The following is a 27,698-nucleotide window of genomic DNA, read 5'->3' as shown; positions in this document are numbered from 1 at the left end:
ATTTATTGCAAAATATATGTTGTTGATAGTTGTATCGTTAAGAAATTATTGGAGGTTCCATCGAATTATTGTAGGGCTATTAATATATTAAAAAAAAATAAAAATTTCCAATTTGTCAATTTCATCACTGCAAAATTTGAAATAATCTACGAAGACTTCTTTCTCGTTATATTATACGGATATCGGTATCTATCTAACGATCGAGATCAAACAATACCAAAGAAAAAAAAAATGAAATAAAGAACATTATTGAAAGTTATAAAGAATGATATTCTAATCTGTATTCTAATCGAACGTATAAGTAACGAACTCCATTAATAACTGAAAATATACATAATGTACACTCGTATTATTGACCTCCGATGACCCAAGAGTGGGATTCCCGGAGACAATCACAGAGGCACAGACAGAAAAGCGGATAAGGAACCGACGGTGATCCCCCGGCTGGAAGTGCCACGAAACAGACAGGGAAAAAGCTTCAGTGTAAAATTGGTATATAAGAGCAAGCTCCAGCCGATTGTGGCATAGAAATCGATCAGCTCTAAAAACAAGAGCATCAGAGATCTTGTGTCAAAGAGTTCCAAGTGAATCAAAAAAACAATTTCCAAAATGAAGTTCATCGTACTGGCTCTCTTCTGCATGGCTGCATACGCCGCTGCTCAAGAAATTGAACCTGAAGCTGTGGAAGAATACTACGTAAGAACTTTACTATATAATTAATTTTAAAATTGCTACTTAAAAATTAGCACTAAATGTGATCGAAATAATATTATAATAGAATTATAGTTGGGTAATTAGTACTTTCATCTAATAAGTGGTAATTTTTAAATCTGTTACTCTGGAATAATTTGAAAATTGCGTATGGATTGGTTACAAAGGTACAAATTAGAAATGTCATTAAGCGAGAATTGTTTATGAAAATCTATAGTAGAACGAATTTGAGAATTTTGAAGAATTTTCCAACGCTACATTTTAAACTTAACATTTCTATCCTTGTGTCACGTTAACGCTTCAACCCTTTAAATACTATGAACGCATGTATGGTACACGTGCACATGGCACAATCTATTAAATGCCATTAACAAAAAAGGAAGAAATAAAACAGATTAACTTCGTTCAGGAACCTTAAATAATTCCAATAGAAATCCATTTTTTAAATCGTGTCCCTATCGCACAATTCGATTAATATTAGTAGTGACGTTTTTCAAATTCTCCTGCATAATAACACCAACAGCTTACTAATAGACCAAATAAAGTTTCACGTGAAATTTCTGTAAATTCTGAATCGACCGATTGTCCTATTTGACATAAAATCGTAAAATTAAAAACTTTAAACGAGAATTCTAAAAATTTGTAGCTTGTCAATTTGCTGAAATTACTAGTTAATGGAATATTATTCCACAACTGCGATCAAGTATCGATATTCGAAACTTCCCTTACAGCCATCATATCGTAAACTATCCCCTTCGTCCGAATCCCAAGATTCCACCTCTCCGTTTCAAATTCCTTTTCCTATCGAGCCCGAATATGTCCCATGAAAAAAAGTTGTAGTCCCGTTCTTCGTTAACGGTGAATTCATATTTTTTTTCTTCTCAGGGCTCTCGTTTTCGACGACACGCCGACCCTCAAGGGTCCCTCGTTATCGATGCAAAGAAACCATTGAGCGGACCGGATCGTCGCCCATCCTTGGACGTCGATTATCATCAACGCGTCTACGACAGAAACGGAGTGAACGCGGACGTATACGGTGGACTGAATGTTCGTCCAGGACAGCGTGCTCAACCACACTTGGGTGTCCAAATCGAGCGTGAATACAAGAACGGCTTCATCAGGGGATACAGCCAGGCTGAACGTGGTCCTGGCGGCAGAATCTCGCCCAGCTTCGGCATTGGTGGAGGATTCAGATTCAGACGCAACGTCGATGACATGGTGTCAGAGGAACTAGGATATTAAATCCATCTATGCGTACAGTTAGCGATTAGACTACGGATTTTTTTGCAAATTCATAATTCTTTTGGACTCAATTAGAGAAACTTAGACAGAGATCCGTTTTAACGTAATATCAATTACTATTAGTATTGTCCTGTATTAATTGCATTTATTTAATATTTAATGATTATTTATTTGAGATATGCATTTACTTTGTTTCATTTCGTATATTTTATGTAATTGATAAGACATTGACGATTAAGAGACTGTACTTAAAAGAAATGATAATAAATGTAATGTAATAATATAAATGGTGTATAGTTATTTGTCGCCAATGATAAAGGTAAACGAACTTGTCTAGTGCGAGTGAACTTTTAGCGCATTGACTAGAAGCGATAAGCGTTTAGAATGTAGCTAGTGCTTTTGATAGCTGGGCTTGACAGTGATGAGGTTACAGTTATTGGAATACACGTATAGCATAGAATAATGATTATACGCGGCAAAAATGATTTTGCTCGTTTATTTGAGTCAATGTGATTTTAAAACAACCTGTGCCGAGTACTTTTGGGAATAAATTTCGTGAATTAAGTTAAAATATTAAGTTAAAATTTTATGTTAATATATTTTTAATAAAAATAAAAATAATGATAATTTACATAAAAATAACAATAAAGATTCTGTTACTAAAAAGAAAATATGACAGAGTAGATATAAATTCGTTAATTTAACCATTACACAGTAATTAAAATTCGATCCAAAACAAAATATTTGAATAGCAAGTACAAAGCTGTATCAATCAGGCCTACCTGCCTTAAACCGCCCTAATTGTTCGGAATGAATTTTGGAGCTACCATCTTAAATCACACTGAACTAGCTTCCGTACAATTATTCTTTTGTCGGATTCGTGATTCTTGACAATTTCTCAATCTTGACCGAGAAAAACTTCCCCATTTCGTCCACTAAGAAAGCCACTAGTGACGAATAACGTATATCCGTGGCCGATGAAATGCGATAACGCGACCAGCTGAGAGATCACTTATGTGTCTGATTCTGAGATCACGTGCAGATTTTCCTTCAAGCTCGTTAGAACAACTTTCGTGATTAACCGATTATAGAGCGCGAATTCTGCGCACGCATATCTACTATTAAATGTCGTGATACCACATGTTAATACGATCATTGAAACATTTTCATTCGTGGCATTCTGGTACATCAGCGACCTTTTATTCGCTTATACACTCTGTTAAAAATAATAAAATTGTTTGTGCGATCTGTTTGAGGAAGACGATGTCCGAATAGAAAATCTGCTGTCACTTGGATCTATTACCATTTCGTTTCCGCGTAGCTGCCGAAATAAAATTGTGTTTCAAAATAGAACTCCGACGAGGAAGAGGGAAATTTTCAACTTAAAACTGACGACGATTCGCATTCGAGTCTTATTTTTATCTGACCAGATTATACATTTAAAAATGTATTGCGCATTACATAAATTTTTATTACATTTTATTCGCAGATCGAAATACGGACATGACGCCAAAGTCACAGGATATTGTCCATAGTCTAATGCTAGTGACTCCCGTAGAAGTTAACATATCGGTAGAATATATAATACATATGGAAAATAAGCTTATTATACACAAACTTACACATTTACAACAAACGTAATGAACTTGCATAATTCTTATAACATTGTGTTATTCTTATACTACCATGTTAAAATAATTATACTCTCTTCGAAATTATATTTTCCATTTCATTAGTATAAGATTTCCGATTTGCGCAATAGCAAATTACTCTTCTTTCAAGTTGTACCGTAGGTAGCTGTTTCGACACTTATGGAGAAACAGTTCATCAACTCCCTGAATGGCTGAATTGGCCCTCCAAGCCCTAATTAGAGTTTAGAGTGTCCTGTTCACAAATGACTAAATTGAAAAAATCTAGAACAAGAGAGCTGGCAAAATTCAACATCTAAGAAATAATCAAGGGATTGTACGAATCTAGTTCACGTAGCTTTTTAAAAAACAATGAAACACCAACCGATACAATGAGCCTACTGTCTTCACAGATTTTTTTTTCTTATACGCGAACTCACTTTCTTCTTTCTTCTGCCTTTTTCATCCGTCATTTCGCAGAGATCAAAATGGGTGGGAATAGCGATAAGGGAAAGCAATTAAAATAACGGTATTTAAACTTGAACACACGTACGTAGAAAACACGTTTAATCTACATTCTTGGACGTAACTGTAACTTGTGTGACGCAACGGTACCTGATGTTCTTGCGCGAAGATGAATGGAGACCGCGAACAGTTAGTTCTTTCTTGTCTCAGCTAACAAAATACAGCATCAGGTAGGTTTGGATTTCCAAATACCGTGCAATTAGAGGTCTGTTGGAGAAGAAACGTACGACTAGGAAATCCTTACTTATAGCTAGTATGTCGACGACTCCAACTCTGAAAAGAAGACACGAGAAAATCATCTTGATTTCTCACATAGAAATGATAAACACGAAGCAATTTGTCGGTCTTCAAGCGTTGACGATCAATCTTATAAAATGACTTTGTCATGTGTCTTTGTCATCTGTTGTCAAATGAAATATTGTATTTTGAAATAGTGCGACTAGAAACGAACAATGTTAAAATGTAGTTCTATGTTGGAATATTTGAATTGCAATAAACGTGAATGAATTGTTTCCGATTCAATATAAATCATGGACATAAAAACGAATCTGAAACAAGCGTTAATTCATTTATATGCTGAATAAATTCATAGAAATGAGTGTTCATCGCATAAATAATCTTTTCTTTCTCGAACGATGTAACACGGATTGTCTTTCCAGAGAGCAATACCATTAAAACGCTAACTGTTACATGTTATCTTAAACTGTTTTCAACATTATACGATCAGAACTTCTCTTGACTTTAAAATGTGATTACTTCCTAATTATTTCCCAAAATTAACTTTTATTATAATTATCCAGACATCGTTGTTCTAAAGATTTAGTCGATTAATTCGAATATAGTTGTTAGTACGAACTCCGCAATAATAAACTACGCAAGCTTAATGAAAATAAACCCTATAGCATAAGCCATAATGAAAAAGAAAGTTACCACTGTCAAAACTAATCACTTGTACACCTTATGTATAAATGAATATACATTAATTTACATAGATGCGTTCATATGGAAAACAAGCATTATGTTGATTAATAATTTCCGTGCACTTTGCACGCGGCTCTCGAACTAATTTACTTAGTATCAATGACGATTTATTTCGCCATGAGGGTCCAAGATGAATAGATCACGCTGAACGCGATACTCGGTTCGTCGGAGGCCAATGATCTCTGCTCGTTTCTTCGTAGTTACACGACGTAAACTATACTTCACGAGTATTTTTCTGCAAGCTTTTTATTTCAAATCGTAATACGATTAACTGCATGCAGTTTTATGTTAAGTTACCTTTCATTAACTGTTTTTTTAGTCAATACGTATACCATGAGCATAAATTCGTGGTACGCAGGTAAAATCAAGAAAATTTTATTACTTAAAACAAGATGAAAATCAGGAATAACAAAATTGCGTTAGTTTTATTTTTAAGAACATCGAATATTGAAAACTTGGCAACTAGACGAGTATTTGACTAATTTCTAACTGGATAAAAAAAGACAATTGGCAGGAGGCTACTCTACACTTTGCATGCTAAGACATGTCGAAAATATAGAGTAAAACTTTTTTTTATCTGACGTCAGGTATTCGAGAAAATCAAATTTGAAGATTTCTTGACCAAACACGTTGAAACTTTATTTTCATCAAACCAAAGCACGCTGAGGCTCCAATGAGAAACTGTTTGTCTATACTTCTTTCTTACATTTGTATATAAAATAACTTATTGTCAATTGCCTATTTCTGTATATCTAAGAATTGTTCAAATACACGTGTGTACGTATACTTGACGAGCTTTTAAATTTGACTTTCTTAAAAAAAAATACCTCCAACGCAATTTTGTTATTCTTGATTTTCGTTTTATTTATCTATCCAGTCTGTCTGATTTTACTTGTACCATAAATTTATACCCACGGTACATATAAAGATCATTCGTATATCTTTTATCGAATAACAGAGAACGTAACTATTTATAAATATTTTTCTGCAAATATATTTTTCAAATGTACTTTCTTACGTTTAAGTTCAAGATATAAAATTTCCAGATCGCTGAACGTTACGCTGTATTCCAAGATATACTTACAGATAGATCTCACACGAGCAATGATTAGAGTAATCTATATTCTGTACAATTTAAAATTCATGGCGTGATGTTGAAAATGATATAATAAACATTTGTGATCGATATCACGATAACACGTTTACAAATTTTAAATTTAAAAAATTAACGAATTTATCTACTGAAACTATATGCAATATAACTATGTGTATATGTGGAAAATACTCGAAACTGAAAAACGCTGAACATGCATTTTAACAAGTAATATAAAAGGTATATTGTAACTACTATTCTGTCATTCAGTGATCAAACTCACTTTTCCTACTTTATATGCAACAACCGTTTATTTATCAAAGAATAACCATTAATGTCAAGATGACGTCAGCTTGATAATTACTCACTCAGATTGTTTGTTATTCAGATTATGTACATAATAGATTATACAGATACTATTACTATTACAGAATTATTTAATTCATTATACAAATAATATAAATTATCATCAATGAATATCATTCGAATCATAATGTTGAAAAAATACGCAATCGTGATTTCGCTATTTTAACTTTGGCATGTGATAACGGTTTATATGGAACTGATACGAAAATAAATAAGTTCATAGAACGATGTTATTTATCAGTTAAATACCTCATGTTACGCGATATAATCGTTTGAATTGCGTCAATTAAATAAAGTCATAGAGTAAATAAAGTAAAAAATATTAGTCAATCTAAATATTCAATACTGCGATTTGGATCTACGTGTATACATATTCTTATTTTACTATTTATCAACTCACTTGAAAGTGTTGAATTTACAATCATTACGTATATACAACATTATACTTTAATAAGTTATTAAACTATCTAGACGATAAATATATTTACTTTTCGTAAAATCGGTTTCATGTTTCTGTGCATTGTACCTCGTTTACGAAACTAACTTTATCGTTAATATCTAATTAATAAGGATCAATTTTTCTCAACAAAATGCAGGAAATACGAGAGTTTTAAGAAGGTTAATTATGTTAACCAAAGTGATTATCAAGGGATCAATTTTTAATAAGAATGCTATTAATTAAAAAAATAATTGTTATCTCTAAGACAATCGTATCCTTAAAAAGGCAACCAAAATTAGGCTAGAGAATTAATGAGTCACCGATTTATTAATCATTCGAGACATGTTATCGATATCAGCCAAAGGAATCTTAATTTAGGATATTCAGTATTTAACAACTGTGACTAAAATTGTCCAAATATCGCTGGTATCAAAGGAAGAAGTCTTTTTTCAATATAACGTATTTTCTGAGAAAACGATATCGGGAAATGATAAAAAAAAATATTTCTGGATACAAATATATGCTCGCGTAATATTCGTGATACTGTCTTGGATGAAGAAAGAGACTATAAACCAAACCGGATGAACATGTTTTTCGGAGCATCGCTAATACCTAATTCTATGTGCAATAACGGAACACCTAAAGAACGTGGTCTTTTTGTGGATGACTAAAAGTTCATGGAATCGAAACGGGAACCAACTCACGTTGCTTCCAAAAATAGAGAACGGTCGGGTTCTCTTCTGCATTTTTCTAGACGCTTTGTAACATTTACAACCTTAGTTCGTAATGTATTCTTTAGCAAGAACCGATCGTAGAGCGTGTTATATAACAGTTCCTCGATCACACCTCCACACAAACATTGAAGTTAAATCCTGTTCCTCGCTACATTGAGAACGAATCAGTAGAATTAGCAACTACGAAACAGGGTCACCTTGTTGAGCTCATTGTCAGCCGATAGCGAATGAGTCATATACAATTATTATTGCATAGTTGCCAAATAGTTGTGGAAGAACAATTGCATATTTCTTATTTCTTATTTGCTCCTTTCTTTCTCCCCTTTTTATACTAGCCTTGCATAAATAGTATGTTCGGTGTATTTAAACATAGCTCTTTGAAATTCTTTTATAATCATTGAAAATAATTCTGGACCCTCTTGTACTTTACTTTCAGCTACTGGTTGTACGATAACTAATAAGTAAAAAGACATATATTTTCAGGTGACAAAATGAAATGGGCCTTATAACTTAACACTGAGAATAAGAGATTTCCTTTCTTAAGAGTCCTCTCAAGTATACTTTTGTTATAATTTAAAAAAAAAATCACTGAAGGATAATGCTGTTACTATGTTAAACAAAAATCCAAAGATATTTATCTTTCGTTAAAAAGGAAAAGTTTGTATATGATTATACTCTTGTTGGTGAAAGTAATAGAAATTACTAATAATAATTTTTACCGAATCGTGAAAGGATGAAAATGAACCGTCCTTCGCTCGATAATTCATCAAATATATAACAATATTAGTAAATTAACAAGTTACAAATTATGTCAAGTTAAATTAAAGAGTTACAAGTGATAGATTTCTATTTTGTGATTATATTTTTCTTATGATTAAATATAATAATTAAGTGACTTGTAATTTGTAAGATTTACTTGCAAATATTCATTTGCTTCGTTATTAAGCTCATTTTATTGTTATACAGCTCGTGAAATTTCTTTCCATCCAGATTTTGTTTCGATGTAATTATGATGTTATTTGTAACCATTAACAATAATAACTTTCCTATCGTTCGCTTATTATTAAATAATAATAAAAAGATTTAATTGAATTTGTTTAACTTTATTAATTTCTAGAATAGAATAGAATGATGGCATAAATTTCTTCCGATAATAACTTTTAAAAGTTAATACTGGAAAATTAAACTTAAAAAACTTGTACAATTTCACTAAGAATATCAGTTCAATTGTGAAAAATGGTTCTGGCTCTATTACTTGTATTGTATTAAAATTCATTCAGTATTAATGATTAATATCATAAATGAATGGATCGACTCATGGAAATTCACCGAATTAATTAAAAGTGCAATTGGAAAAATGTAGCGATCAAGCTGTGAGCTCAGCACACGATAAACCCACTTCTACTTATTCGTTCCTTGCATCGAATTGCACTGCTTCCAATCGATGACGTTCACGCATCTCACGCAGCTCTAAAATTAAAAAGCATCGACGACAGGTTACGACATCAGCTTATATGAATACAAATCCCGATAGCGTACCTCATCTTTTTTTTTTTCACTTTCGTAACTAAATATTAAGATTTGCATAATTCGAATTATTTTGGTGCATTATTTCCCTGTAAAAGTGATTTACATAAGCTCAATTCACGGAGAATACGAACAAGCGGATATATATATATGTACATATAAACAATCGAAATTTACATATATTCCTATCAATTCTGAATACTTACATATTTCATCGCAGAGCAATATTGCTAACTTGAATAGATACTTGGTAATAACTGCAAATTTGCAGAAATTATCGAAATAAAAATTCGCTATTAATTAAAAGGATATATTAAATGATAGGATCTAATTGTAAAAGAAAATGGTAATAACGTTATTAACCTTACAACGTATTCGTTCGAAATTCGCTTGCTATAAATTAACTGCTTTTAACACACTGTGAATGAAAATAATGGAAAAAAGTGGCCCGCTAAAAGTAATGCCAAGAAACGCTTCGTTTAAAACGGCTCCTTTCGAACCACTCAATGGCTGTGAAATTGCACCCGCTGCTTGTTACTGCACGGCAATTTTCAGGATACAATTACTATCGTTCAACCAGCAAAAAACGATAGCCTGACTAACACGTCTTTCGATTTATTTACACGTGTCAATTTCATAAAGTACTTACGAATGAATACTACTTAATCTCACTGATACGATATAACTGATATGTTGGTTCAATACGATTATCAAAATATTAAATGAGTATTAGTAATAATAATTTACTTTAGTATCTTTTGCAAAGTAATATAATTGAAATCGATAATAATTACTTAATACGCAATTATAAATAATAAGCAAATAATGATAAATAATTATAAATTACATGTTTGCCTGAATTTTATAAATTAAGTGCTCTCATCATAACTTTATAAATTTAGTAATCACTACTGGTTTCATTTACTTTATTATATACGAATATTCGTATCTATAAATAATCCTTATATCATGAACGTTACACACGATTACACACGTTCCGCAAATTTTATTGCTATCGAATTTTACTTTCGTCGAAAGTCAAATGTTTACTTTTTAAGTAATCAGTGCACGGTGAACGTTCGCACGTTCGCTGCTTATGTGGAATTAGTCCACGTTGCACTCGATTTTTCCCAACTGTTGCATCTGATGTAGAACTCGTATAGCACAGATCGTCCCTCCCTGAATACACTCACCGGTCATTCTATTTACAGAATGACATATTTCGTGGTACGTTGGCACTTACTTTCACGAAATTTCTTCGAAGTTCGTGACTTCTACGCGTAACTTCATCCGCAGTTTTTAATGATAACCTCATCGCTCTGCGAGACCTTTAACATTATCGATATTCACATCGCTGTAACACCTTCAGACCGTGTACGAACTTGATCTTATCGAGGGATCGAAGCACATAGAAATTGCATGCTCGCATTGTGGTTAGATTAAACGTCGAAACATTTACACAAAACACACTATATCCGAGAGAAGCTATTTTTAAGATTCTTGTCGCACCATATTTATACATCTCGCACATTTTTCAATGCTAAATTATGTGGTGGACGTATGCTACATAGTAAATGGATCTTTTTCTCACGTTTCACAACTAGCGTTCGATAAGATACACTCCTAGATAGAATTAACCCGTGTAGGAAAAAGAAATTGCATCAGAATGTGCCGATGATGTAATAGGACAGGAACATAAAATAATACAAAAATGCAGTAAACGTAGTACGAAACGTACTAAAATATGTAACGCACGGAGACAACAAATAGTTCTTACTGAAGATATTTATATCAATTCCGTGCACGTATACCATATAAAATACAGCATAGAGAACTTATTAACGAATAGTTAACCCTTCGAATCACAAAACCAGCGGTCGCAATATTGTTGTTTCCACTATCTAACAAACGTATTCCAAATCGTTTTATGCGGAAGATAACCAGAGAATGTACATAGCTCGTAATGTTGCTATCTCAAAAACGTTGGCTCCAAGTGTAACGAACCCTAACCTTGACATTATGAAATCCATCGTCAAGTGTATACACAATATAAAACAAGGTCAATAGCAAGAAGGATACTTACTCAATAAAAACGACATATATCCATAATAATCTAAAGTTCGATCGATGCGCCCTCCTTTTGAGCGGTAGAAAGGTAAATAAGAGAGGTGGATGCCCGTGAGAAAATCAGAAAAAGATATAAATTTCGGATGAATTTCTCACCTGATCGATCGGCACGTCGATGAAATCAGCGAGCCAGGAAAATGTCCGGGAACCGTCATAATAGTCCTCCATGGTCGTGGTCATTGTCAATGGTCATACAAATCAAATAAATACGCGCGCACACAGCACCCGTCACGTTGACGGTACCAACGTGTGCCTTTAGAGGACACGGTCCCACTCCGTTCGGTTGCTCTCTCTCGAGGGAATATGATCGTTAGAACGCAACGACTCAACTACGATAGAGATGCGATGACGCCGTCAACGACGGTTCCTGAAATGCAGCGCCGCTACGTTCCGCGCCGGCTAGCAGCCTTGCCGGCATTCAGGGCCGTATCCACGGGTAGTATAATCAATTGCACGTGATGTGCTGGACTGTAGATCCTCGCTTATAGTTGAATGGTGAAATAGTATTTGGCTACGGGCCCGTAGATATCTGGCTCGTACATCTGGCGTGACTCGATGATTAATCAAATATTAACGACTGTGACGGAATTTAAATTTTAAACTATAAAGTTCCTTTTTCATACAGAATCCTTTTAGTAATACACGCATGCATGTATTGCTTAATTGCAAATCTTACTAAATCTACGATATCCTTTTACATAATTTTTCACGGTTCAAATAAATGTATTGATTTATAGATGACTTTTTATTATAAATTGCTGTGCATGAATTTTCAGATTTATTTTCTTCATCAGGTTTTATAATATATATATATATATGTGTGTGTGTGTGTGCATATGTCATATATTGAAATTATTTGTATCGTAAATATATTCATAGCTAACCGTATTTTATATTATATAAGAAGTAAAATGAAACATATTTGCCATACATAGGTTTATTTCAAAAAGGTATACCAGATAATCGGAAAAATAATAAGCAAGTCAAACATACGAACGAACAAGACATAATTGCAAAAAACGAATATTCCAAGGAAGACATAAGATCATTAAAGTCTTAATACCTATTTGTATCTAGCGTTCATTCTTATAATTATTAAATGGCATTGTTATTGTCAAATATTTAGCATCATAAATCATAATATAATATCATAATGACTTCATCAAAACTTTTTGTAAAATTTTTCGATATAATAACAAAATTGAAAACTAATTCCTTTTTTTATGAAAATGCGAAGGCTTAGCTTTAGTGAAAACAAATTTATGGAAAAACCACAAACATATACATGCATTAATACAATAAAAATGTTATCTTTTTCGTTAAAGAACACTTTATGTGTATTAACTTTCTGTATGATACAACGGTCTAGAAGTGGGGAAGCAACGAGAGGAGGAGATAGAAGAGATGCTAAAGGAAGAAAATGCCAAAGCATACAGTCATGAACATAGAAATATAGGAATATAGTACAAGTACACTAGGATATACGAGAGGGAAATTTTCAAGAAAAGAAAGTAAGGAGGCGAACACGGAAAAAGAAAAAGGAAGAACTCAACTCTCTGAATAATACTATGGTTCTTTTTGCATATTTTATGAATTGTTGAAGTATTATTGTACTTATATACGGATATAAGTATATATACGGATGGAGCAATAAATACTTATACTTGCTTACTAACTTTTTATACATTTTAGTAAAAAATTACATGAATTATTTAAATAAGTCCTTTAGATCTTTACAATTACTATCACAAAGATAATCTAAAATTAATTCTATTGTATAATCATGTTATAAATATTTATATTTTAAATATAATATGCTGTATTTTATCATAGTTTAAAATATTAAATATTTATTGTTATAGTTCGAATGCATTTTTTTCTATTTAGTATCTCACATTATTGACTAATTTAATTAAATATTGTATTTTTCATAACAGGAAATGTTACTAGTTACTAGTAGTTACATAGTATTACGTAGTTACGTAGTAACATTTTTTAATTCGTAAAAAAAGTTACCTTGTATGAAGTATATAAGGTACTAGATACTCACTGGTAAACAATGATTTTGGTGATTATCTAATTATTAAGACCACGTGTGTGCGGGAAAGATTAAAATATTGATTTTATAAAATATTGAGTAAATTATTTTGTAAAATTATAAAAAATACAATATACTCAAACAATGGCTGCCGATGATGCTATGGAAGGCAATAAGCTGGCAGAATCAGAATTGCAAGAATTTTTTATGGCTGAAAAGCAAAAGGCACAAATTCAAGCTCAGGTGAAGTAGATCTTATGACATAATCAGAAACTAAAAATGTTGTTCTTGTTATTTATGAATTGTTTTATTTGAAATTTGAAATTTATTGTAACACATTAGAGAGGTTAATTTATTAAACATTGTGTATATGTGTATATTAAACATGATTTTTTATTGATACTGTTGTTTTATAATAAAAAGTTTTTTAATAGCAATAATGTAATTTTAGATCCACGAATTCAATGATATTTGTTGGGAAAAGTGTGTTGATAAGCCAGGAGTCAAATTGGACAGTCGAACAGAAACATGCTTAAGTAATTGTGTTGATAGATTTATAGATGTTTCGCTTTTAATTACAAATCGTTTTGCACAAATTTTACAAAAATCTGTAGGAAACATGTAATATTAAACAAATTGTGCTTATAATAGTTGCATTGTTATTGCCTAATATATGAAATAAAGCTCCTTTTATCTCATTTATATATTGAAACAAGTGTTTGTGCACACACGTATGTGTTGAAAATAAAACATTACTTAATATTGATCAAATAACAAAAGGAATTATGTATTTTCTTTAACAAAATCATTTTTTTAAATATATTTATACAAAAATTCAATGTATATGTTACAAAATGTACATCTTAACTTACAAATAGCTGCAAAATTTTTCAATTTGAGGACTATAGAAATATAGTATATAACAACTACGATGTTATAATAAGCATGTTTTTTTTTCAAGTGATACATGCTATTTTAATATCACATTATACATATTAAATAACTTTCAAGAATATAATAATTATGTTAAACATAAGTAATGCAATTAACTGCATTTATATATATAAATTAAAAATCTATAGAAAATTCTTCTGATTCTGTAAAGATGTCAACAAAAAATCAGAATTTCCTAATTGGTAGAAATAACATTGTAAGCATTTTTGCAGTTAAAGTATTTAACTTTGAGTTTATATATTCAAATATTTGAAATGCTGAATCTCATTGTTGGGGAATTCAAAAAATAAATTTAGCAATGCAATTATTTTTAATTTTAATTAATTTATTAAAGGAAGTTGCATCTCTCTTTTGCTACAGAAGATGATCAAATACATTTGCTTGAGCAATAACAATTTAGATAAATGTTTGATAACATAATGTTGAATTGTAATGATAACCCCATAAAGAAGAGCACTTGCTTTTGGAATAAATAACCAGAAAATATTCAAAAGTCTTAGGAAAAATATAGTACAAGAGATGTAACTCCATTTAAATTCTTTAATATTCTCGAAAATATATATTTTAATTGAAATATATAGGACTAATATGTAGGTATCATTCTTGAATGTCTGATAATTTACTAATTCAAATTCACGAAGTGTTAAAGATTAGTTTGTACATGAATCTTTTGAACTAAAAATAAATATTTTACATATTTCAGCTAAATGTAGGTTTATTACAGTAGTATTTAATATTTTTTGCAAAAATTAGAATATATTTTATTTGCTTTCAACAAAGAAGAACTATTCAAAAACTAAAAGTTAATCATGAAAGAATAAAATTTTAGAACAGAAGTATCAATTTATACAGAAACAGTTTACTTTAGAATATTAATGTAGGAAATTGGAATGGTTATTTGTATCTTAAGATTAAATATTATGTTTTCTGATTTGTTTATAGTACTATATTGAAAATGCACTCAATATGCAATTAATATCAACTATAAAGTAAAAATAAATATAAATAACAATGTTTTTCAGCTCAACAATCGTGGACACACCAACTTTTATATGGAAATAGTTGTATAACAAAATAGAATTTGCATATACATTTTGTGTAAGTTGTATGTCCATTTTAACGCGATATATATGTATATATTATATATAATCTAGTACATATTATATATAATATATATTATTTGTGTATTCAAACATATATGTATTACATTATTTTCAATTCTCTAATTAATAAATACTTCTGAACATTGCCAGTGTTACTATGCATAACTTGCATTGAATTTTTAATTTAACATGATCAGATGCATACTGGCCTCTGAGGAAGACACATGTTGTAAAATGCATCTTTTTTCCAAAAATCTTTTGATTTCCATCCACACCAACCTTTGCTTATTATACTTGGTAAATGATCACGACCTGTATAATGAGGGTCCAAAATTAGGAATTTAACATCTCCAGTAATTTGATCATAGCTGACTCCTAAAATTGTATGTGCTAACACTCCTCCACCTATAATTTATTTATATACAAAATTTAAAAAAGTAAACGATTATTCTTACATCAGAGAGGAAGAATTAATTACCAATCATTACTGGTGTACCCTGTGTCTGAAAGTGATGTAGTAGATTTGGAGCTAATGATGATACTTCTTCACCTGTAGATGCACAGAGTATTTTAACACTAATATCCAAAAGACTTTCCAGTACAAAACCTACTTCCGTAGAGCCAATCCATTGTTTACTATCAATAAAATTTGCAGGTTTGTCTCCTATATTAACTAAACATTTCTGTATTACACGATGAGAAGGTATTGGTATTTCAGTGTAACCTTGTAACCTGTAATGATTAATTTACAATTAAATAAAATTAGATAGAAAGTTTATAATTTCCTACAATTAAAATTACCTGAACCATGAAATAATGGTTTGTAAGGATCTATATGCACATCCCCAACCATTATCATCAAAATTATCTTGCATATAATGATGATACATATATGAACCTTGTACAAGTTGTACTTTTCGATTGCCATTTAATGTATCTAATTAAGAAATTCGTGATAAGATATAGAAATAGTAATATGATATAATGTAGTGCAACATACTGTAATATAATATAATGTGATATCATCACTATATTAAACGTACCATCATTAATCGAAATTGCTTCGTGAGGATTTCTAAGTATACTCTCTGTTTGTGACTCATTATCAAATTTCACAGCATTTGCATAACGAAAATACGGCCTAGTCATATCTAATCCCAAAATTTTATGTAAATTTTCACGATATTCCACTGAAATTTAATCAGATATATACACATATATATTATATTATATAAATGTATTAAATTTTATATTTTACACAACGTGGAAAATCTTACTTGTTTCTTTATCACTATAACCACTTGGATAAACTACTGTGATCAGATGCCCAAAACCTTGAGGTTTGAAGTGTATGGGTACTGGAAGTTTTATAGATGTTTCTGATTTTTGCAGTTGATTCTCAAAACATTTTTCTATCAATTTAATACTTCGACACATGGATTCTACCAATATGCCATACAGATCTGCTGAACTTACATTGAGGTTGACCAATGATAGCGTATCAATAAATAAATTACATTCCAAACTATTAAATGGTCCTATATTATAAATATTACATTTGTTTGAATTCATTCATCGCATATTGAAAAATATGAATATAATATTTAATATTAAAAAATATAAATATAATACGTTTTATATAATGAAGTACTGGAGCATATTTAACATTTTCTTCAGAAAGTCTGTCTCCAGATATTTTTAAAAGTATATAAGCATTTACAGCATCCTAGTAATTTAATAAAATTAATACATATTTTTTGAAGAATATCAAAGCCATAGGCAATATTATAAAAGATACTAAAAAACATACCTCCATTCCCATAGCTCTCACAGCTTTTTTCACATTTTTATTTCCTTCATAATCAGATATGTCTAGAATTTCTCTTAAAGATATATCTTTCTCAATATTTTCATTGTTAAAAAGGAAAGCATTTTTTGATGGAAAATGAATTCCTACTTTTCCTGATACAATCTGTTACAAGGTAATTAGTATATATAATATGATAATAACAGTTCTTTTTTTTTTTTGATAAAACACAAATAACTTACATTTTTTCTTGATTCTTCTAACACTTCCATTATATTATCATTTTGTGCAATTAATGGCAGGCTTCCTCTTAACCTAATATAAATAAATTCTCGACAAATATCATTTTCATTAATGACATTTATATCAGTAACAGGTTCAAGTTTTAAATGAATATAAAAATATGCCTGTATCTTTAAATTGTCATGTGTGTACTTCAAAAATAATGGATTATCTGTGATATCAATGTCCTAAACAATTATAACATGTAAGCGTTAAAAGAATAAATTAAAATAAATATATTTTCTTCTATTTCTGCAGAATTACATTTAACATATTTTTACCTGAAACGCATCAGAAAGTTTTTCTTCACATTGACCCACATGTAAAATGCCACAAAGGTATACTTCTGCTGACATATGTAATTGTAACATCGTATGATTTATGTTGGCTTCAACATTATCTGCTATATGTACACTGAATGTCAATACTGTCAATGTGTTATTATACATAACACCATATAAATGACCTGTTACACCATCCTTTATATTTTTTAAACGCTGAAAAATTACATTACTTATAAAATAAGTTTATGTCACAACACAGCAAAAAATAGAAAATATTAAGAGACATATTAGAAATTACCTCTATGACATTAGATAAAATTCGCAATTGCGGCGCCATTTCAGCAATCTAATTATAAACTAGTTTTTTATATAAATTAATTCCGCATTAAGTGTGTGCTATCGCCATATGGCAAGGTTTGATTCAAAAAGTACATTAGAACAGGTGTAGTCATCCAATCAAAATTATATGAAGTACAAGATACAGGCAGTACAAGTGTCATCAACTAAACGTATGTAGACGGTAACAGAATGATCATGCGTAGTTACGTATAGTTACCAAACTAATTATATTTGATAACATTCAAAAATCCATAGGTAGGAATGTCATTCGCAATAATCGCAATTCGACATCGAAAGGTCGAATGATGTTATTGAACGATAGCAGTCAATTTTCGAACATATAAGATTTGTTTACTAAATCGAAAAGTTCTCTGGATAATGTTGGTATCACGAAAGTTACTAGTGACTTGTGGTAGATTAATTTCAAGCTTCTGTCTTTCGTAGATCAAAATGTTCTTCACTCGGGTTGTGTGTAGCAAAATGGCCGCCCGACTAAAGTGAGTGTGACGTTTCGTGAGGTGATTGCATCGTTGTTTTAAGTGGTTCTTACGAATATTCGTTCATGTGACATAGTGTTATTGTGCTTCCTGTGTTTATTCGCAGGTCCGCTAACAAAATCCGAGTATTCGATAAAGTAGGTAAGCGTAATTTATATTTATTCGCGCGCAGGATAAAATTCTTGCGATGCTGTTATACATTAAAATTTCATCAATTTTACGATTTTATAACGTCTTCTTATCGCGTATATTTGGCGAGATGATAGTTGTTTAATCGTTCTACCACATAGTGATAACAATGTTCCCAATTGTACAAGTGATTAACGTCGATCGAAGATTATACTTTGAATTGTTACTCTCACCTTCTCAAGTTAAAAGTGGGCGTTATTTAAATGACATACGCTCTTGCATTCTAAATGTACCGAATGACAGAGAAATAGCACGTTTCTTTGTAATTTCCAACATCTCGTATCGATTCGGTGACAATATCGTCTCTTACCTTTCGGCACATCCATTTCCTCAAAAAATAGCACATGCATGTACGAAACATATCCTTTTAGTGCATCGAAGATTTGTCGAGGTTACGCGATGTCCATGAGCTGTCTCTTAACTTTACTTTTCGAAATTTCGACTAATTATGGTTCGATACACGATCTGAAAATAAAAGAGATTCGTCTCAGAGCTTTCTTTTCACTTTATTTATATTCGTGTTGTTGTTTAATCTGTTTTTCCATAATAACGTATTATGTAACACGTGCGTTCACATTTATCGTTAATTATCAATACAAGACAAAAAGATTTGATATTTCAAGCATAGAATGTATCAAGTTAAACAATTGATATGTTATACTATTATTTAACGAACATTATTAACCGAATCGATAATTAAATTTGGAGCCTATGTATAAAACATGCTATCATTGAAGCAATGCTGCATCAGAAGCCGTACCAGTAAACGAATGTAGCGCAACGAATACTTTCCAACGTAATCGAAACGACCTGATCGAAATACGTGCAAAAAATGTAAATATCGTTCCGTTTTAATATAATTTTGAGAAGGGTAGCTTCTGTTATGTCAACCGGCGCTCGAATCATGTAAACCACCCCAAAGAGACAGCTTGATCGGTACGTTCCTGTCAGCTTGTTGGTCAGCGATAATCGTGGCGCGTCGAGGTGTACACGTGTCCTTTGCATTCCAATTTTCCCGCCACGGTTTTTCTGTCCTTGAATACGTCCTTTTCTCCGCGTTTTAATGTTTGACATTACACATTTCCTTTTATAAAATAAGAAAACACAGAGAGGAAGATAGAAAACTATTGTGTAATGAATTAACCCTTTGTGCTTAAAGTACTCCACCCAGGCATACACAATGGTTATTATACTTTCAGTACATCTTTCAGCTACAGCAGTAATAATTGTACCATAGAATTTTCGACAAAATATGAATTGAGCAATAAAGAGAGAATAATGCGGAAACTAAAAAGATGCCAATGGTCATAAAACCATCATAAAATTATCCCCTTCTCTGTATCCATTATGAGGGGTGTAGGGACGTTTTCTTCAATAAAATTATGAACTGCCAACAAAAGGTATTTTTATGTTCTCTATGCTTTAAATGACTTACATTCCTGAAGAGATATATGATGTAAATGAGGCACATTTTATAATTAATTATAATTTAATAATTCCATTGTATGTGATAAAATTTTAGCACAAAATCATAAAGTACACAACATATCTACATAATATGCAAGCATCATACATAACGGGCGAAGATGAAGGAAATATTTAATTGTTAATTTCTAGTACAAAGTAATTTCTTTATTTAAAAATTTTCTATTATTTTTATTAAAAACAAGTTATATCATATTTACATTTACAAAGGCTAAAACAGACCTAACTTCCATTATATTTGTCTTTCTTAATTTTTAATATTTCATGATTATAAGAACTTTTTGTTGATTTCCTATCCTATTCTAACTTAAATCAGTTAAATTAATAATTAATAATAAATATTATATATATATGTACACACACGATATATTTTATTCTTTACAGGAAGTTATACTTTTATTATTCGAGACGGTTGGTGATTAATAATAAAGTACACAATGATCAAGATTTCAAACCATAAAAATATAACTTCGTGCGAAGAATACAACATATCATTTGAAACTGAAATTTCATTATACATGTGTGCGACGTGCCAAAAAACATTGGAGTTACCATCGAAAAGTTTAGCCGGGACAAAATCGGAGTGTAAAGGGTTAATACGCTTCCGAGGCGAGTGAAGCAGCTCATGCGAACCCGGGCAATTAACTATTGGCTAATTACACAGTTAACGAACGGTACACGGTATTCTTGTCGAATAATTCAGTCACAATGCTTAATTGTACGCTGTAAATGGGCTGCTCTTCCTCCTTGGGTTATTACGTTATATTTTTCCACGTGCGTCGAACACACATGGATGCGTTTTCTCGCCGACGAAGAAAAACGCCGCGGTTTCCCGCTGTGCCGTTTCGCGGCCGAAACATCAACGATTCTCTCATGCGTGTTTCTTACCTAATTAATTCAGCCTTAAGCAGCGCTTCTGAAGCCGAGTGAGAGGGAGCGACCGCAACCTTGCGCTGAATGTTACGAGACGTTTGCTCCGAATGATCAAACTGCCGGATACTACTCTCTATTACGAAAAATGCCAACGGAATCGATTACTTTATGAAAATTATGTTCACTCAGTTAGTACGTGGAATTTTATAAAGAAAAAAATGTATTTCCTACGTATTATTGCTTACTCCATTTCTCGAGTTGAAGCGATAGATCTATTTGTATTTATAAGAGCTGCGATAAGGAAGCAACTTTACTTTTCATTAATTTGTATAAACTAACAAAAACAAATCTGAAATTTAATCATTTTTTTGAAATACAATTCATAGTCAACTAATGCTCGTAATAATGAACTGTTACACTTTTGTATATCAATTCTATACTTTTCTTCCTTTTCCGGTAGTAGGTATTTCAACGTATCTTAAAAAATGAAAAAGAAATTCAGATAAGATATTTTAATTAAGGGATACATGTACGTGGCTTCAATGGGTTGGGAAAATTATGTTAATTGCCTATGAAAAATGTTAAAGATTATACTCGTTACATATAATTTGATCTAATGTAATATCCATCAGTTAGCATGGAAAATAGGTATGACACGTTTATAATGATTTTGTTTATTTACATCGTGCAAATATTATTCGCTATTTGCCTTTCTTTCGAGATTGTATATCTCGATCGTATGTGGTTGTAATGAATATGCGGTTATTGAAAGTAAATGGAAATTTAATTCAGTTCATGAAACTGATCGTATAATGAAATTTAGGAAAAGTGTTATCTTATTATCCAATAAAACATGCCGTTTATTCTGTAATTGTATTGTTAATTGCTTCACATGTAATTTAATTCTTTCATTTGCTATGGATGGAAAATAGACTCGTTAGTTTCAAGAATTTTAAGCAAGTTAGAAGGAAATTGCATAACGATGTAATTAAATGATTCATTTAAATGAGAGTTTTTTTTTTTACTATTTTGCATAAAAGCATTTAAAAGTATTTAGAAGATATAACATTATCCTCGATTGAATATTTTCAATTTATCCATCGCATTTGTATAATGTACAACGTAATAACGAAATAAGAGTTGAAATTTATTCAAATAATAGTAAATAAAATTTACGAAATAGAATTCTTTTAATTGTTTGTAAAGAGTTTAGCGTCTTTGTAGATGCAAAATGTTTTGAAACGCGTTGATTAAAAACTAACAAACATATTGCCTCTATAATTCAAGCTACTGATAATACCACTTTATTTACATAGTTAATAATTATGTATTTATCCTCGAGTTTTAAATGCTCAAATTTAATTCACATGCGAATATCTGGCCGAATACCTGGAAAAAAGGCTCCGTCTGTTTGTTATTTGCTTCGATGGTCGCATTTATTTTTGCTTTGTTCGGTATTTTAATTAGCAATTGAGCATCTCGGTGAAACGCAGAGTCTCGTCTATAGTTAGATTTAATAAATTTGTTATGACATGCTTCTTTCCTAATCTTCCTTGCTATTTAAAATCGCGTTACCCGGCGATCGTCTCTTTTTTTTTTTTTATGAATTTCTAACAAGGAACTTCGCTAGTTTTAGTCCAAGCGAAATTACGAGCAACTGTTCGTTAAGCGTAACGAGAACAATTTCTTGTACGGGTTTTATAGTAGAATTTATTTGAAATACTTTTAAAATTCTTCTCGTATGTAAATTCTTTTAATATTTGATTATCAATGTAATCGAATGATTTTTATTATTGTTTCAGAGGGGAACGTATCCAGAGGATGGACAATCAATCTAAAATATAGGTAAAGCTTTGAATATCTTTTTTATAAATTGTAAGCTTGTAAAGATTTGTCGGACGCTTAACTTATCGTGTTTTATTACTTTATTACGAATTATGTTCAATCAAGTCGTAAACTAGATAAAATTGTAAAAATAATAAATATCATATTTAATCCTTACTGTACGAACGTAAGCTTTTCATGTCCGAGCCCGGCACACGTTTACACTCAAAGGTTACCATAGATACATTTACACAGGCTATTTTTCAGCAAACTTTCTATTTTTCATACGAAATACGAGTTAATTAGAGTAGATTACAAGAATTGATTAAAGTCGATACTCTTTGTTATACGTATTTACGCGAATATCAATTACCATAGATCTAAATATGCATCGGAGATTCTGCATTCATTTCCCCTTTTTATCCCGAACATATTGCGAATTGTCTTCGTTGAAACGTACTAACACTTTCAGAATGATAGCTAAGACCTCGTATGCTGTAAGAATCTCGAGTCAGCAGAACCATATATCTAGAAGATCCATATTCTATAGTTTCTATACAAACTATATCTCGTTTCTGTACAAACTATGTAGCTTTGGAATATAAGAGCATCTGTTTCACAAATCATTCTGTTGTACAAGAACAACTCTGGAAATATAACGTGAAGATACACAGAACGTACGTTCACTTGGTTTAACATTTTCTACAAAATTAAATTTAAGTTCTTCCTTTTAAATAATATGATTCGCTCGAGTACACGACTAACATTTTTATTGCGTATGCCACGACTAAATCGAGGTACAAGAGCAAATTTTAATATCACGCAACAAACTCAACCATTCGTTGGTAATTTTTAAGCTAAGATTTATCCTATCCTATTGCACCAGAGCAATTAAATTTGATAATCATTTTATCACGTATAAAATCAAGATCTCGTTACGGTAGAGATCCTCTGTATATTTTAGTATCGAGCCTCATTAGTAAGATTTTCAAGAGTGCTGCTCGCCATTGCAGCGTGACTCATATTACCAGGCCTTAGCGTTCGGGAAAAAATCTCGGAATAGCGATACATTCTTCGCAATTCCTTGTAACTCAGCATTCTTTTGCACAGAAAGGAGACATTCCCGTTGCGATGGAACTCCACTATAACATAAGAACGTTATTAAGGGAAATTTATTTCGTACCAATGGAAGTTAACTAATTGATACTACAATTATTACAATTGTACAATTATTAGATCGCATTTCAGTGTGGCTACGCATGCGAATATTTCATATTAATGGCGGAGTAAAGCAAAAACGAGAAATGTTGCGTTTTAACGACGCATTTCAGGAAAATGTAGACGCGCGGTTAAATTCGAGCGAGTTGCCACAAATGGAGACGAAGTGCGAAACCGAAGGCGATATCCAACGTGACCCAAATGCGATTTAAAGCGTTCGCGGATACACGTATCTAGCACTTCGCGAAGGACAGAATTGCTTTTCCAGATTCCTAGCTTTATGATCGATCTTACACGCGTTCAGATTAAGACATCGTAGAAACTGCATGCTGCGTAGGATTATCCGTTGCTTTTCGACAAATCGTTACGTATCTGTATTCCCATTAAACCCACTAAGTATTGACGTTGCGTTCATGCGAATATTTTATTTCCCACTTTTCAGTCATTTTCGATTAAATCGTTGTTAATACACGTATCTTCTTATTTCGATCTTATGTGAGGATTTTTCGTAAAAAGTACATCTTTCATTAAAAGTAGTTGGTATAGTGGTCGTTTTACGTGTACATCGTATTATAGCGTAGATATTAGAAATGTTTAAAAATATACGAATGTATTGTGACTTATACATATATTAATAATGATGAAACTACATCGATCAATAACTTCACAACGCGTACTTTCCACATGAGCACAAAAATACAAATTTTTAGAGTTTTATAGGTCGTCTCCATTTACCAGTTACGAATGAAGGTTTCTTCTGTTTATTGAAACGAAATTGAAATTGCGTCGTAAAAATTCGACAACTGCAGCGGAATTAATCGTGGTTTTATCGTGGTTATGATAAGGAATTTCAAGGACTTGTTTAATATTTCCTTCCTTACTTTTAAACGCTTTAATTCTTTCGAATTGGACAGCTTCTGCGAAGTATTTATTATTCTAATATATCTTTCGTCTTTTTAACGAAACGATTTGTAAAGCAGTTCACTTTTATGTCTCTCGTATGTGTATTGCGTTTATTCTTTTACGCATTATCGCCAATAGCGGCATACAAAAAGAAACATCTCGTGGAAGGTTTCGTTAGCATGTAATTTGGAGATTTTCATCGTGGAGCTTGTTTGCTCAACTGATTTTTTCGCTTCTGTATATCGATAAAATTGTTTGCAGCTGGATAATCGAAAGAATATTCTTAATATACTTAGCGTTCCTGATAAAAATTATATTTTTAAGGTAAATGATAAAGCGGAACAAGGTACGTCTTAGAAATTTCGCGTAAAAAGCACGTATTTGATTAGATAAACTTTGTAAAAAAATAAAGTGATTCACTGTTGGAAATGTAATCTACGACAAGTACTATTTTTGTTTACAATTTCGATAAAATTTTACCATCTTCTTTGATCTCCTATTACATTTATGTAAATTGCTATCTTTTATTCATTTTTTTTTACATTTGTTTAAATTTAAGGATAATACGAAAAAAGTCGTTATTAATATACATGATTTTTCGACTTCCTTGCAACATTAAAAGTCCTTTTCTCGGTTAACATTAAAGTAAAATCGATACAAAAAAGCAGCCGCAGGAGAGTCAAATGTGCTTAGTCGATGCTATATCGAGGATACAATTTTACTTAATTTTATTTCATTTATCACATCTTAAGGAAACTTATCTTTTAAGAAATAATTTACATATTGATTTAAACGACGATTAAGATATGTTTTCATAAAGAATATTACTTTAAATTTTATTCTATACGTAAATTTATATTCTCGATCGACTAGATAACTATTAGAACGCGTCAGGAATTCTTAATTCAATCTCCTGTCAATGCGAATAAGGAGTTTCCGTGTCTGACTGCAATTCTGTTCGGACTCCACGGTCATTAAGAAACATACTGCGAAATCGTTAGGAAATACTTCCCAATATTAACGACTTCCTGCGGTAGCCTGTCGACGAGTTTCCAGAAATTGCTCTCTTAAAATATAATTACACCGCGGAACAAGAAGCTCCTTTATAAAATACACGAAGTCGCGTTTGCAACCTCCTCTTATCTCGTGTTTCAGCGATCTTCGTTTCCTTCGTCTTCAAACGCTCACGAGTGCAGTGTAGAATTATTAAAGATAATGTAAACAAAAAATTCGAAAATTTCATATAAAAGAAAAAAAGATATCGTTGGAGATATTAAGATGCGCTTCAAGCTGGTAGAAATATTCTGTATGTTTCAATGTGTTCACTTTTATTCATACAACTGAAACATAAATTGAACTAATTGCATTATGAAAAGTTTTATTTCTATTTTTTTCTTCCATAATATAGGATTCCAAAATACATTTCTTGTACATTGTATTTTATGCTAAGTTCAATCTAGTTTAGTTTGTAATTATTAATAAATATATTTTTCGATATAAACATTTAAGAGTCATTCTATAGTGCTCTTCAAAGTACAAGAAATATATTTTTAAATTCGATAAAAAAGAAAAAGTAGAAATAGAAATCTTCGCAATACGGTTATGTTAACATCACAATTAATTAGTATTAATTATACCAGTTGGCTTTTTGCATATAGGCATTTCCCTGTTTATACGCACGATACTGTGCATGATTTTCTTAAAACATCACAAGTGTTCCTCTGGGTTGAAACGCAAGCGAGATCAAACTATAAAAAAATTCGAAGACCACAGCAGGATTAATAAAGAATAAATTATTTATTTCTATTTGTATATTTCTATACGAATCGTTCTTTTCGTTCACTTTCGTCTCATTTCCTTTCTTTCTTCGTGCACGGCCAACTTGATCAATCCTCGAACCTTAGCGCGTGTTACTCCGCGACTAATATTTTTCTGGGTCACGTCATACTTTCTTCTCTCTGTTCGAGCTCTATGAAGTTCGCGTTACCGCCTTCGATACTGATTCACCTCTGTCTCGTGTGAATCGTGTTACGTTACAATGGCAGAGATAGTTAGAAAGTTGTAAACGAGGATCTGCTTAGAATCCATATATACCCTAACTGTTAAGGAGAGCTGTCCTCTTTTTTGCGCCCATTGTCTTTGCCCGTGTATTCTTGATTATTCTGCTTTGTTTGCTCGTGTCACGGTTTCTAACGTGGCGGGAAATTTAAGTTCGTGCAAAGATGGTCGAGAAAAGGCGAAGAAATGTTATGGTTCGAATCATAGAAAATTGCTAGCTACTTACTGTTATTACGAAATTAGAGAGTATTGTTGTAATTATTTCATTGGAGTATTTTCGAAACTTTTAAATTCGTTACAAGTTATAATTTGTAACCATCGCCCTTGACGAATTTAGTACATTTATTAACCCCTTTGATGATACAAATATACTAGCACGTATACAGGGTGGTTGGTAATTGGTGGTACAAGCGGAAAGGGGGTGATTCTACGCGAAAAAAGAAGTCGAAAATATAGAATAAAAATTTTTTA

General features: G+C 31.5%; 5 protein-coding genes across 7 annotated transcripts in view; 3 read left to right on the top strand and 2 right to left on the bottom strand.

Moving 5' to 3' along the window:
• Positions 1-11,757, bottom strand: part of oys (lysophospholipid acyltransferase 6) — a 32,069-nt gene extending 20,312 nt beyond the window's left edge. Inside the window, exon 1 of the mRNA XM_069132152.1 lies at positions 11,470-11,757. Coding sequence (XP_068988253.1) covers positions 11,470-11,553 — 84 coding nt within the window. The 5' untranslated portion in view covers positions 11,554-11,757. The remainder of the gene's footprint in view (positions 1-11,469) is intronic.
• Positions 538-2,207, top strand: LOC138189656 (hymenoptaecin-like). Its single transcript, XM_069131737.1, has 2 exons — positions 538-696; positions 1,552-2,207. Exons 1-2 carry the CDS (start codon positions 610-612, stop codon positions 1,951-1,953), a joined length of 489 nt encoding a protein of 162 aa, XP_068987838.1. The 5' UTR covers positions 538-609; the 3' UTR covers positions 1,954-2,207.
• A 1,603-nt stretch (positions 11,758-13,360) lies between the features above and the next one.
• Tim8 (translocase of inner membrane 8) lies at positions 13,361-14,109 on the top strand. The gene is made up of 2 exons (XM_069132263.1): positions 13,361-13,654; positions 13,863-14,109. The coding sequence occupies exons 1-2, from the start codon at positions 13,556-13,558 to the stop codon at positions 14,034-14,036; spliced, it is 273 nt and encodes a 90-aa protein (XP_068988364.1). The 5' UTR covers positions 13,361-13,555; the 3' UTR covers positions 14,037-14,109.
• A 686-nt stretch (positions 14,110-14,795) lies between these two features.
• On the bottom strand, positions 14,796-18,447 carry Ufsp2 (UFM1 specific peptidase 2). 2 transcript variants are annotated; one of them, XR_011176166.1, is made up of 11 exons: positions 18,140-18,447; positions 17,839-18,054; positions 17,518-17,745; positions 17,279-17,440; positions 17,101-17,194; positions 16,746-17,006; positions 16,512-16,658; positions 16,270-16,405; positions 16,080-16,200; positions 15,947-16,018; positions 15,733-15,873 (listed from the first exon to the last, which is right to left on the bottom strand). XR_011176166.1 is itself a non-coding variant. In XM_069132256.1 (10 exons), exons 1-10 carry the CDS (start codon positions 18,176-18,178, stop codon positions 15,662-15,664), a joined length of 1,749 nt encoding a protein of 582 aa, XP_068988357.1. In that variant the 5' UTR covers positions 18,179-18,447; the 3' UTR covers positions 14,796-15,661. The 2 variants fall into 2 exon arrangements, 1 of the variants encoding a protein (XP_068988357.1); XM_069132256.1 differs by having other exon boundaries at positions 14,796-15,873; positions 15,947-16,200.
• A 203-nt stretch (positions 18,448-18,650) lies between these two features.
• LOC138189938 (tyrosine-protein kinase CSK) overlaps positions 18,651-27,698 on the top strand; it is a 27,558-nt gene continuing 18,510 nt past the window's right edge. Inside the window, exons 1-2 of one of the 2 annotated variants that reach the window (XM_069132258.1) lie at positions 18,651-18,814; positions 23,027-23,069. The gene's annotated coding sequence lies outside the window, so the exon portion shown is untranslated. Of the gene's footprint in view, positions 18,819-23,026; positions 23,070-27,698 lie in introns of both variants that reach the window. The other variant, XM_069132257.1, reaches the window with a different exon arrangement.

Source organism: Bombus flavifrons, chromosome 2, assembly GCF_040668555.2.
Source record: "Bombus flavifrons isolate JBK064 chromosome 2, iyBomFlav1_principal, whole genome shotgun sequence".
In the NCBI taxonomy this organism is placed as follows: Eukaryota; Metazoa; Arthropoda; class Insecta; order Hymenoptera; family Apidae; genus Bombus; species Bombus flavifrons.
This window is presented reverse-complemented; position numbering and strand designations above follow the sequence as displayed.

Coding starts and splice junctions, on each gene's coding strand:
- Tim8 (XM_069132263.1), top strand. CDS start 13,556: ATGGCTGCCGATGATGCTATGGAAGGCAATAAGCTGGCAGAATCAGAA. Junction 13,655..13,862: donor AGGCACAAATTCAAGCTCAG/GTGAAGTAGATC, acceptor ATGTAATTTTAG/ATCCACGAATTCAATGATAT.
- Ufsp2 (XM_069132256.1), bottom strand. CDS start 18,178: ATGGCGCCGCAATTGCGAATTTTATCTAATGTCATAGAG. Junction 17,195..17,278: donor TGAGAGCTATGGGAATGGAG/GTATGTTTTTTA, acceptor TTAAATTACTAG/GATGCTGTAAATGCTTATAT. Junction 16,406..16,511: donor AGCAATTTCGATTAATGATG/GTACGTTTAATA, acceptor TTTCTTAATTAG/ATACATTAAATGGCAATCGA.
- LOC138189656 (XM_069131737.1), top strand. CDS start 610: ATGAAGTTCATCGTACTGGCTCTCTTCTGCATGGCTGCATACGCCGCT. Junction 697..1,551: donor AAGCTGTGGAAGAATACTAC/GTAAGAACTTTA, acceptor AAAAAGTTGTAG/TCCCGTTCTTCGTTAACGGT.